This window comes from Ambystoma mexicanum, chromosome 3p (genome assembly GCF_040938575.1).
Source record: "Ambystoma mexicanum isolate Mex_15411 chromosome 3p, UKY_AmexF1_1, whole genome shotgun sequence".
NCBI classification, from domain to species: Eukaryota; Metazoa; Chordata; class Amphibia; order Caudata; family Ambystomatidae; genus Ambystoma; species Ambystoma mexicanum.
The window spans coordinates 518,760,583-518,773,836 of NC_090925.1; the positions used below are offsets into that span (position 1 = coordinate 518,760,583).

At 44.8% G+C, this 13,254-nt stretch overlaps 1 protein-coding gene across 5 annotated transcripts in view; it reads left to right on the forward strand.

Annotated features, from left to right (window-relative positions):
• Positions 1–13,254, forward strand: part of ELMO2 (engulfment and cell motility 2) — a 1,054,165-nt gene that overhangs the window by 545,209 nt on the left and 495,702 nt on the right. For all 5 annotated transcript variants that reach the window (XM_069651200.1, XM_069651203.1, XM_069651199.1 and 2 more), the window contains exon 8: positions 6,744–6,895. In XM_069651200.1, coding sequence (XP_069507301.1) covers positions 6,744–6,895 — 152 coding nt within the window. The remainder of the gene's footprint in view (positions 1–6,743; positions 6,896–13,254) is intronic.

The following is a 13,254-nucleotide window of genomic DNA, read 5'->3' on the forward strand; positions in this document are numbered from 1 at the left end:
AGAGGGCAAGAAATATCTAAAGTCTGGAAGAGATCCAAGTGAATGCTGAGAAGCACAGTTCCTCGACGAGTGATGTGGGGGCACCATGTCCAAGATGGAGAAACCAGAGGCTGAGATAAGCCCATGAAAAGGACCTGAGAAGCCAGACACTTGGGAGAGGTCTTGAAAGACCTGATGAAAGCAGGAAGACGGAAGAGGGGTAAATCTTGAGTAAATCTTTGTAGAGTCTTCCCAGGAGAATTTATCTATATTGTTTTGTTCGTTTAGGGCTGGATATTTGAGAGTAGGATTTATGACCTCGTTTGCTGGCCAAACATTGGAAAATGTATGTTGAAAGCTTAGAGTAGCCAGGAGGCTAAAATACTTGTTAAGATTGTGATTTGGAACTTTGTAGCCCATGCCTTTTGGACATTGTTTTGTAGAGTAGGCTGTCTCTGGAAGGACAAGAAATCTTGAGAATAGGTTAAAACCATCTGATTGGGACACCCTTCTTTGGTCGCTTCACTTTGTGTTGACCCATGCCTGACAATGTTTGCTTTTGGAACATCCTTTATAGTTGGAAGACATGTCCCTAGATCCTATAGAGATTTTGTCAAACCACTTCCTTGAACAAACCCTTAATGAAGCCAAATAATGTAACCACATTTGCAGCTACTGGGTTTCTTTTGTTTGCACCAAGGCAGCATCAGTGGCTTTTCAGTGGATTGGTCAGTTGGATGTAATCAGAAAAGCAGTCGCTTGGGCTGGTCCCTGTGGTTGCATTCAACATTGTGCACTTGGTGTTGGCTCCAGATAAACTACCCTGTATGCACCCAACCAACTGTGATAATTTCACAGCCTTTGGTGAACTGCCATTTCACCCCATTTTTCTGCATAATTTATTAGGAAATGTGCTGGTTAAGGGTATTCTTTTAACATTTGTAATTTATTTTTATGGTAGTAGGCAGGGGGGGAGTGAGAGGTTGCTACGGGTGGTTTGCCTGCCACAAAATATGCTGCGTGAAATGTGACGAAAAAGCCACTGCAGTGTGTTGGATGCCAGACAACTCAATCGGCTTGGCCAAGCTCGCTTAGAATTTTGAAAACTGGATTTGTATTTCCTTGAGGTGGCTCCCTCTATATCAAGGAGCAATGGTGTAAAATGTTGTCAGAAGGTTGGAGGCAGGCACATGTATTTGAATAATTACAAGATACCAGTAATGATGTGTTTTTTTCCACTAAGAGGAACTATGGACAAATCTGTCCACGTGTTGCTTGACAACTAGGCTGGAGAGATGCAGGCACTTCATGAATTCCTTCAAGATGCAGCAGTTGGCAAGAAACTACATTGTCCACTGTAGACCTTCTGCATGTCTGGTGCAAGGTGTTTATGAATGTAATGCATAAAATAAGCAGGTTGTGGCCTATGGCTTGTTCCCAAGCTAGCACAACTCTTCTTGCCCTAAACATTGCCTCCGACATGTTAGGGTATCTAGAGACTCATTTCTCTGCCTGTGAACACAAAGTAGCAGTTGAAGAGGGTCCATCGCGAGTCGGTCCCCCGTGATTTCTGCCGTGCACATCAGAAGCTCATTCCAATATCTGTAAAACTTCAGGCAGTGCCACCATATGTGGGCAAGGGAACCCACACCACACAACCCTTAAGGCATAGCGGGGAGGAGCCCGAAAACATTTGAGAGATTTTCAGTGGGTCTCAACACCAGCAGTGAAGTATTTTAAAGTTATGCTCCATTGCTGCTGTGAACAGGTTGCTGTGAAACATAATTTGGAATATACATCCCAATTTCTCTCCAGAAATATCCTCTGCTCCCAGTTCATTCCAGTATTTCTTAATGTTTTGTCTGCCTGCCACCTTAATTAGAGTCCTGTAAATCCTTGAAAGAATATCTCGCCTGGAATTGCGAGGAGTCGATGACCTTTTCAAAAGCGCCCACTGCAATTTGTTTCCCCATTTCAGGTTGGTGAATATCGCCTTGAGGCAAAGATACTGAAGGATCATAATCTTATTCGTGCCCAGGATGGCGCTAATTGAGTTGTAATCCAGAAAAAATCTAGTCTTTCAACAACTGTCCTTTCTCTCGAATCCCAGATACGACCATTCCTGTGAACACCGAAAGCCCTGTCACCCTAAATCCACCAAGGTTATGGGAGATGGCCATGTTCATAGTTTGTAATTAAACCCATTTCTCCTCCACATGGACCACAGCAATCGCAGAGTGAGATGGTCGCTGTCTTTTCGTGATAGCCTTGTGTGTGGCCCATAGCAGGCCTCTCACTTTTGCTGGGTGAGTATCCATATCTTCCAGGTATGTCCACTACCTCCCCAAGTCGTCCCTCATATGCTCTAGGAAAACCCTCAATTGTGCTGCAAGGAAAAGTCTGGAAAGCTAAACCCTCCAGCCTCCCATCCTCCCTGGAAGGGTGAGAGTGGTTCTCTTGATCCGTGTTTATTTTGCCACACACGACTATTTACTGCTGATTAAAGGTTTCTAAAGAAACTGGGAGATTTGTTGGTAGGGCCATAAAGAGATATAAGAGGCGAGGGAGTACGTTAATTTTGATCGCTGTCATGCAGACCATACCAAGACAGTATAAGTGAGCTCCACCGCTGTAGGTCCAGTTTAATCGTATCGAGAAGGCGGTCGAAGTTGAATGCTGTGAGTTTTGAAAGGTCCCTTGGTAGATCAATGCCGAGGTATTTAACTGCCTTCTTCTCAACCCTGATGCCTAGCACCTTGCTCTTGTGATCAAGGCATCAGCTCTGCGTACACACCAGCATGATGGCTGATTTGGATATATTGATCTTCAACTCTGAAAAGAGCCCGAAAGTTTAAATGAGTGCTAATAGTGTGGAGAGAGAAGTGTAAGTATTTTCAAGGTAAGCCAGTATGTCGTCCGCCAATAACGAAATCTTGATTTCTGCTTCCCCGTCTAATCCCTACTATCCTGTGATGTTCATGAATTGCTAGCTCCAAGAGTTCCATTGTGAGTGCATGAAGAAGCAGGGACAAGGTACACCCCTGCCTCACACCTCTGGATAGGGGGAATGGCTCGGAGAGTCTTCCATTGACTTGTACTTGAGCAAACAGGGCTTTATCTAACAAGGATATCCATTTACAAAAATTCATTTTTCCCTGAAGCGTAGACATGTAGCTCCACTCCACCCTATCAAATGCCTTTTCGAAATCCAAGGAGACCAGGCAGGCATTGAGGTCCGATTGTTGTGCAAAATGCATTAGGTCGATTGCTTTCCGGATATTGTCTGGGCCCTATCGTCCACTGATGAAGCCCACCTGGTCTCCATGAACCATGGTCGGCAACATTCCCTCTAATCAATTCCTCAACAGTTTTGCCAGTATTTTGACATTCGTGTTGTGGAGGGAGATTGGGTGATATGAGCACAGGGTTGGGGTCTTTACCCTCCCTTGGGAGAACTACAATGATGGCGCCCATCATCATCATCATCTCCGGTAAATCTGCTCCTTCTAAGACTCTATTAAAAACTCTAACCAAGGCAGGTGCTTGAGTGAATCGATATAGCTTATAAAACCTAATCGTGAAGCCATCATCCCCTGGTGGTGTGCCTCCCTTCATTGCTTTTATCATCGGTATAACTTATGTAGAGTTTCATAGTAGTGCTTAAATTGTGTTCTAATATGTTAACCATGCCAGCTCCCCTCAATATCATAACTAGCACACCCCGCCCTGCAATCATTCACCCCCCGCATTGCCCACAAACCCTCGCCACCTTCCCCCGACCACACCCTTCCCCTCCCTAAAAACTGCACGCCCAGCCCTAGCAAGAACCGAAGCTGCATCCCTCTCCCCTCTGACCCCCCCACCCTCTCTCACACCCCAATCGCAACAAGCATACTAAAGAGGAAACGTACCTGGTCCCCCTCAATCTACCAGCACTCATCGCCTCCCCTGTCTCGACCCACCACCTCATTCCCGCAATCACCTCCTTCCCCCGCAGCTTCACCCTTCCTGAAACCCCTCTCCCTCGATTTCTCATCAACTGCAACTGAAACTCCTAACCGCCCACACGCCACCCTCAAATCACCCGATCCAAACCCGATCATCCTAAAACACGCTGCCACCCAATCCTGCCCGAAGCCCGCCAATTTTTCTGCTCGCCCACTATTCTCATTGAGCATCACCCAGCCTACCCCTCTCCCTCGCCAGTCTCCACTCTCTCCACCACCACCCCCCTCGGCTCCAGCTCCAAGACCAACCTCGCCTGCCGATGTGAACTGCATCCTATTTAATTCTCGATCCGTAGCAAAAAACCGACACTCCATCTTCGACCTCATCACCTCTGACAAACCAGACTGGATGAGTGTGTGGACTGGATTGGACTGGATGGGTTACCAGACATTTGGTCGAAAAAAATTGGTCGACCAGACAAATGGTCGAACCAATTTGGTCGAAAACCAAATGGTCGAATTTTTTTTTTTTTTTTTTTTTTTTTATTTTCACTCCTTTTTTTTTTTTTTTTTTTTTGGGGGGGGGGTCCCCCCCCACCCCCACCCCCTTTTTTTTCTAAAAAAACCCTTTTTTTTAAAAACGAAAACCTGAAAAATAAATATATAATTAAAAAAAAATTCAACCATTTGGTTTTCGACCAAATTGCGTCGACCAAATGTCATTCGACCAGTTTTAATTCGACCAAATGACTGGACACCGACTGGATGAGCGTGTGGACTGGATGAGCAGCGTGAAAATTGGATGATGTGCGTGTAAATTGGATGATGTGCATGTAAATTGGATGAGCGTGTGGATTGGATGAGTGTACAGAGCGGATGAGTGTACAGAGCGGATGAGTGAAACGCCTGATCTCGGAACGCCTGACACGAATAAAAGTGCATAGAACGGACTTGAACGCATAGAATTGCGTGACGTACATGATATGCCTTGGAATGCAGGGAAAGAACATACATCCTATCATACCACACCCCATGCTTGCTCTCTTCTTTACACCACCACTCAACTAGAACACAGGGATACTATGACACCATTCGGTATAACTGTTCTCGTATCAACATCTCGCGCTCACTCCCCGTCACTCTATGTAAGCACTGCTGGTTACACACCCCCCAGCCAGGCGTTCTCCTCAGGCCTAACGCAGCCACACTCGGTCTGGATAAATCCTGCCAGAACGAACACATACTCCTGATCTCAACCACCACACCTACCGCGATCAAGCAGCTACTACACAAATTCCGCACCAGCTGCACACATACCTGGTGCACACACGCACCTTTGGACTCTCTACTCTCTCTCTACTGACACGAACTTCGGTTCCCAAGGGCGTTCAACCTACCAGCGCCTTCAGACCATACCAATGGTGTGTTGGCTCTCCCTTGGCCACAGCCTGGAGCCGCTGCTGGCTTTGGGCCTTGCAGCACACCTCCTGTAGTGTCATATGGCCATAACTTCGGTCCCTTAGCAGCGGGGGGCTTCACATTTCGTCTGCAGGGGAACACCAGTGAGAATTGGGGCTCAAAAGCACTCTGTTGGGGGCATGTACGGAGGTTCAGGACCCTGAGATGCCCGGCCACACAGGAGCGATGCAACTATGCGACCGGCATCCGCAAGCCCCCTGGTGGCCTCCCAATGGTATTTGTTTATCTCAATTAAGGCTTGTAAAAAAATAATGATTAAAAACAGACATTATTGTACTTTGCCTAGATCATACTACTTGGGCCCCAACCAGTGGTGTTTTCCCAGTGGAGATGTGCCCAATTCGCCCCCGCCCCAACCCCCCTGATGCTCAACATTTGGGTTTGTAGTGAGAAACCTAATATATATATATTTTTTAAGATGTTTGCTTTCATTCACTGGCAAGTATTCTAAGCGTTGTAGGCGTATTCAGGTGAGAACCTTTTCATGAAGGGGTTTCTTTTTTGTGAACTCTTTATAATACATCCACATGCATGGTCTGCAGGTGCATACAACCCAAAAGATTTGCAATTAGAGTACAGTACACTTCGTACACTGTAAACTGAAAGGAGACTTCCAATAGAGGAGAGTTTAAGCTTTGTGCACACACTTCTATGTAGCATAGAATATGGTGTCTTAAGGGTGGGAGACATGGGTAATGGTTTACACCATACTGTGTAAAACAGACCTATATACCTAGATTGAATCATTCATAGAGTACAAAAAAACATGGAGACCCACCCGTCAAAACACGCAACTACAGTATAAGCAATGGGAAGATGCTTATTAAAATGTATTGAAAAGGAAAGCGGCTACACTTGCCTGGGTTGTTTTGTAAACCCCAAACAAAACATCTGTTGTTGGTTATTTCCTTTCCTCTACAGGTCAAGATTTGATTGTTGACTCACTGGTCTGAAAAACTCCACTATTTAAAAAAATAGATCTTTAAAAGCTTGATATTTAAAGGATCCACATTTCTTGGATCCACAAATCCCTTTGGCTGCTAAGTAATGCAGCAGAAATGTAAGGATTGTCCTTTCAGAAATTTCTTCAGACTTTCTCTACTGTTTTGCCCTGCAACATGTGTTGATATCCACAGTATCTGATTGGCCAAAATGTGTTCTGGCGGGGCAGTGCTCTTTTTCTCCTAATTCTGATAGGATGCTGTCATCGCTTTGGATTCTCTCAGTTCTATGATGTCTTGTAGTGTATAAATGGAAGCATTTTGTGTTTCTCCATTTAAATGTTTTGGATGCTCGATCATGTATTTGCTTCTCAAGTAACACCCACGCTTGGGTTAGATTGCAGGCTACGTCAGCCAGCCAGCTGTGGATGTCTCAATCCTTCAACGATCTCTAGCCATTTTGGAAAGCGTGGTCCTCAACAGCCAGGCTTTGTACCAGAAGATCGCACAGGAGATCACAGTGGGGCAGCTCATCTCTCACCTCCAAGTGTGAGTATTAGTGCCTGATATTTCCGCATTTCTTGACAGCCCAACCCCCAAAGTCCAACCTGTTGTCTTTTCTTCCCTTGAGTAATCATTTTGATGTTTGTATACAATTACCTAAATCACACACTCCTGGACCTTTCAGTCTCAGTTAACTGTGACAGTAACCCAATGAGTATATATGGGGGGAGGGGGTAATGAGGTCATGTTGACTTTTTTGTGTGATGTTCCTCCTGCCAGTAAATAATGGGATTAATACAAGGATGAAGTAAAATAACTCTTGGTGCATGAAAAAAGCATGGGGTAAACTGCCCTGTATACTGTAAGGAAGAGGACAACAAGATTATCTCACTTGTATATATCTATATTCTAAAGCTAAATTAGAGAAGGATTCAAACAGGATTTATTTTATGGGGGAAGTTCACATTTTTCCCCAAAATTATTCCTGGTTAATAAGAATTGATTGCAATTCATGCTACGAGAGTGTGAACCAGGTTATATTTTAGCAAATGTGTCTACTTTCTGTGGTTAAAACCAGGTGATATTTCAAAGGTTCTAGATCTTTAGTTTGAAAACAAAGTTCGAAAAGTATATCTTTAAAGTGAACGTTTGAAAAATAGTCTTTTTGGTTATATTTTGCATGGCTATCACTAAGTTTGAAAATGTACACTTGAAAATGTATTTTTCTTTGTGCGTATCATTCGTTAATGTATTGAAAATAAACTTTTGTCACCCTCTTGTGGCCCCTACCCTGTTTCATACTACTTTCTGTCCTCTGAGTCATGTTCTTTAACCTGCAGACATGCATTTGTTGCCAACCTCAGCATAGGGGGATACCCCTTGTTTCCTCAGTATTACCCCGCCGACCCTTCATCCTCCTTTACCCAAAAGAATGTGCTTTATGCATTTTTTTTAAGTTGTCTCCATTTATTTCCCTTTAATATTAAAATAGGGTTCACATGCCCTCCTGCAACCAACTGACATTATGCCCCTAATTATTTTCACTCGTTGCTAACTTTTTTCACTCTTTCCCACTTTTGGGTTTTCAAATCTTTTTGTGTTTTAGAACGTATATTTTTCAAACCTTTGTTTTCAAAGGTAATAACGTACTGTGAGGCATCAGACATGTGAGCGGATAACTTTGTAAAGTTCTTTCAAGATCAGCCATTTTTATTAAATCAAAAGGTTGGATGAATGCCTCCCTACCATGACTAGGATTTCCCTGCCTAAAATAAACCAAAAAAAAACACCCTAACAAAAAGAGGATATTTGTCCCTCACACTTGTACATTCAATAAATTAACAAGCAAATGCATGTCTGTTCAATTTAACAAACATATATAGCATACAATCAAATTCATGATATGATCAATGTCTCTTTTCATAACCTGGGTAAAATCCCCTTTTTGAAATCTGAGCAAGTTTCTGCTTCACATTTCAAAAGAAAATAAGGAAATCCTAGTTTGGCACAAGTTCCAGCACATTTCTTAGTAGTTTAAACTTAAGAACCCAAAAAAGTTCTTTTATCTCAATAATGTACCAAAACAGTATGTTTCAACTCCTCCTGGAGCAAGAACAGATTTCACCTTGGTCGTCTTCAAGTAAACAGCAACAGTTGTCTTTGTCTGGCTGATTTGCCACAAACTTTGACCAAAATAAATGGTATGTTCCGACTCCTCCTGGAGCAAGAACAAGTTTAACTTTTGTATTCAAGTGAATAACAATAATTGTCTTTGTCAGGATGTTTTGCTACAAATTTTGATTTCTGCAGAATTGTAACTCCTCTGTAGGTTTATTTTTTAAAAGCCACACTTTTAACATGAGTTGTCTCTGTTAGAATCACAGTTCAGCACTGTTATCAACTACTACCTGGTTTACTCCTGTGCCAGGCCTTTTATAGCAACAACCTACCAGTATACTCGCCTTCCGTTTCAATACTTCACCAAAAAGAACAGAGTGCCCTTGTAAACCAATTTCGGGAAAACAAGCAATCACATTAGTTCTCTTTAGGAGTCCTCTGCAACTATGCTCATCTCCCTCTGGATAACCTTCTCCATAAGGACAGCCTGTTTGCCACCTTTCATTCCCCTCTACACCAACAACCAAATAGTGGCCAGGATATGGTCTAACGCTTCTTCTATCTTGGCTTTGGCAATGTATGCTAATATCAACTGGTGATCTGTGTTTCACAACATATGAACAGTAAGTCTTATAACTGTTTGGCTTCCCAATATTCCCCTCTAGCCTTGAGCAACGCTTGTTATATTGGTATTGCTGAGTTTTTAAATACTCTTGGCTTGGATATTGTTTGTAAGCGTTTGGGTTTTCTAAAGCTTCCACATTGGATTTTTGTGTCTTCCACAATCTCACACGATTGCTTGCATGGTCACTTTGTTTCAACAGGTATAACTTTCGTGGTTTCGTATGGTTCGGTATTTAAAATTAGAATTACTGCGTCTTTCACTCACACGCGAGTGAAACTGCCTGCTGTGAACACAGGGACAGCGTCGGAGCGCTTCAGAGTTACTTGCGAGTTGTGAACTCACTGGGTACATCACTCATTCACGCTCTGTTTGGTTCGCAGATCTTCTGTGTTTGTGGCTCCTTGCGATCGGGCAGACAGCCTTTCCTGGTTCACCTCCGTTCATGCCACTGGTAATTCTGCTCCGGAGAGGGACAGGTACAACCCAGCCACCTGGAACCTCTAAAAAGGGTACACTTCCCTCGCTACTGCTGCTTCCCACTACACAACCTCTGCAACTGGGAGAAGTCGAGGCAAAGACCCTCTCAGGACCCAACACTGCTTCTGGCGTTACAGTGGTCCCGGCGTCTTCTCTCGCTTCCAGCTTTACTTTCATCTGCATACACAGTTCGCAAAGCTTTCTCCTCTTAGGCTGCTCTTCTGTCTTCCTGCCCCTGAGGGGGCTTTTTAAGCCTCTGTCTCCCTCAGGTGTAGGTCATCTACACTAATTAGCTGACCGCTCCCACAGCAATATTCCCCTGCATCCCACTTCCTCGTCCCAGTACTGAGGGAATAATTGGACTTGAAGTCTCTACCAACAAAGTTAGTTTTTCTAACCTTTTCTGCTTTGATGATTTGATTTCCGCTCGCTACAACATTCACTGAATGAGTATCATGTAAATCAACAACATTTATGTTTGGAAAGAGGAATAAGGCTTTCTAGGCTTTTGGTGGTTATTAGCCACAAACTTCCTTCCATAACCACCGTTGGAGTTGGGGGGAGCTTCAAGCTGTATGGGTTTGAGAAGGGGTTTCATTCACTTTTATACCATAGGAGTTTTGGCTGATTTCACCTGCATTAAGATGTTCAACAGGTGGAACAGTTAGATTATTGTGGCAACAAGTGATTATATATTTTGACAGTTGTGATATCTCTTCCTTAGACGAAGGCAAGTACTGTCTCTCTCCCTACGGATTCCTCTCAGTTCCTTGAGCCTTTTTGTTCTCCCAGGTGATCCTCCCGCAGAACACCACCCTCAAGGTCAGGATCGGGAAGCGTCTGCCTTTCCCTGACCACCTGGGAGGAGACTTTAGGCAGGGGTTTAGTGAGGGATCTGTCGGATTCATCACAATAACCCCTAAAATGCATACTGTAACTGCCACATAATTTGGTTTTAAAAAACATAATCATTCCTTTTCTTATTAATATAAAAATGTGAGGCCACAGTAGCTGCCATGCAGTAGCAGAGTGGTGATTGAGGTATGAGGTGATTAGTCTGCTTAACAAATGCCTGTAAAATTAAGTGCAATTGGAAACAAAATGTACATCTGTCTGTCAGTAGAACATGAGAGACAATGGATGGTGCACTTTGAACTGCAGTTTTCTGTCTTCCATTAAATTTCTCTAATCATTTCCTTTAGCCCTACTCTTTTGTACACTTTCCATTATTTTCTCCACTCAACTTTCCTTATCAAAATTGTACTATTAGTCTTCCATATATATATTTATGAGGCTTGTGGCATCTGCTTAGATCACATGCTATGCATAGGCTGACATCTAGTGGAAGCTGCAGAGTATTACAGTTGTTTTCGAAACTAGAAAAGGAACGTCGACAGGGTGTGCCAGGAATACTATCCCTAGTGGGACGTCCACTGTACCCATAGTCCTTCATGCGTTGCGGTCCCTCAGATAGTTTTTCTCTGCCATCGTGACGGACGCATATCGCAGAGTTCTATTTTGCTAACACCATTTGCTTATAAAAATTAAGATTAGTTACTCTTTCTGTCAACGCGGTGAAAAGGACGACCGTCGAAGACAAGATCCAGACTCGACTGACCCCTTCGGCCTTGGAAGGCCTAGGCCCTAACAGTAGGGAGAGTGGGGGGGCGGTCATTGTAGAATGCATTTTCCCCACCATTCCCGTTGCCGCCTGGCTGCCATTCCCCATAAACCTGGAGAACACTCCATTTAAATGTTGCCCCACGTGCAATGAAAAATGTCCGTGGATAGACAAGTACCAGGTGTGCAACTTGTGTCTAGCGCGTGACCACAAAGAGGGGCATTGTCGAGCCTGCAAGCTCTTCAAGCCTAAGACTCTTCGAGACCAAAGAACTAAACACTGGGCCCATCATGCCATGCAGGCCGAGGCTGACATGGACGTGGAGGGAGCCTTCAGCGAAGACAGTCAGTCTTTACAGACAGCAAGGGCGACCAGGAACCGTTAGGCTCCCAAGTACAGGCCCCCGATACCAAGAGACGGACAGGCAGCTCTGTTACAGGGAAGACACCCGGCGGCAAAGGCACTACCATGACCCCCGACACTAAACACACATCCCGGGCAAGGAATCGACATCAACCAAACGCCCACACACAATGTCAAAGGGGAGGTCTACAGAATCCCTGTCCTCTGGGCATTCAAGGTCCCGATCGCCCCATGAGAGGCCCCATAAGGCTAAAGACAAAGGCTTATGGAATCTGCTTAGATCACATGCTATGCATAGGCCGACATCTAGAGGAAGCTGCAGAGTATTACAATTGTTGTTTTCAAAACTCGAAAAGGGACGTTGACAGGGCATGGCAGTAATACTATCCTATGTGTGACGTCTACTGTACGCATGCTGCTTCACGGTTCGGGGTCCCTCAGATTGTTTTTTTTTTTTCTGCCATCATAGTTGGTCGCAATATTGTAGAGTTCCTTCTGGCTATCGCCTTTGATTATAAAAATGTAATCTAGTATATTCTTTCTGTCCTTTGTTAGCCGTTCTCCCGCAAGATCTCCGGCGACGGCATCGAGGACAAACTACTTCATCGATGACTGCCCCAACTCGTCTTGCAAACCTTCATACGGCCTCGGAAGGCCTCAACGGGCCTCGGCCCCCAAAGTATGGAGAGTGGGGGGTGGTTCATTCTTTAGAGTCTATTAGAGAATACATATTCCCTTCTCCACCCACTTATTTTGCCAGGCTGCCGTCCCAATACACAATGGAGAATACACCTTTTTAAGTTTTGCCAATCCTGTAATCGTAAATTCTCTTGGAAAGATTTGAACCTGGTGTGCAATCTGTCGACCAAGGGATCACGCAGAAGGACAGTGCAAGTCGTGCAAACTGTTCAAGCTCACTGCAAAACAAAACGCTGGGCACACCATGTCATGCAGGCGGAGGCCGCTATGGACGTTGAGGGAGCCACCAGCGAGGGCAGCATCATCATCTGTAGTGATGCTGAGGGCGAACTGGATCCGTCGGATACCTGCGTGCAAGCCCCCGACCCCAACAGGCAGGCCAGCGGTTCTGCTACGGGGACGACATCCCGCGGCACTAGCACGACCAAAGCACACCACACAAAACACACCTCGCACGGCCGAAAGTCAACCTCAGCGCTGACTGGAAAGCCCTATACAGCGTCAAGGGGGAGGTCCGACAGTTCGCTGTCCTCTGGCCCATCGTGGTCGCCTCACGACAGGCCCCAAAAACTGACAAGCAAGTCAGTTTCTGACACTATGTCAAAAATCGCAAAGTCCTCACACACCGACGACCGGTTGTCAAAAGAGGCGTTCAAGGCCTCTGCGAAAACTACACAGAGCTCGAAGATGAGTGAGCTCATTAAGAAACGCGTCCCAGACACGCTATTGAAGAGTCAGATGTCGAAGAACCATAAGTCTTCAAAAACACAGGGGGAGGGCTCTAGTTTAGGGAATATGACCCAAGTGGAGGGCACCATTTCGGGGGCTATGTGCCATAAAAGAAAACCTGCACCAGAACTAACACCCACCCCACCTGCCCCCCAGTAATCCCAAGTTCACCACAGTGAACAGCAGAAATTATTGATAGTCATGAGACATATCTTCCCTAGCTAATTTCTTTGATGACCACCCTCAGGTCTTTGTAAACCTTTCAGAGCGCCC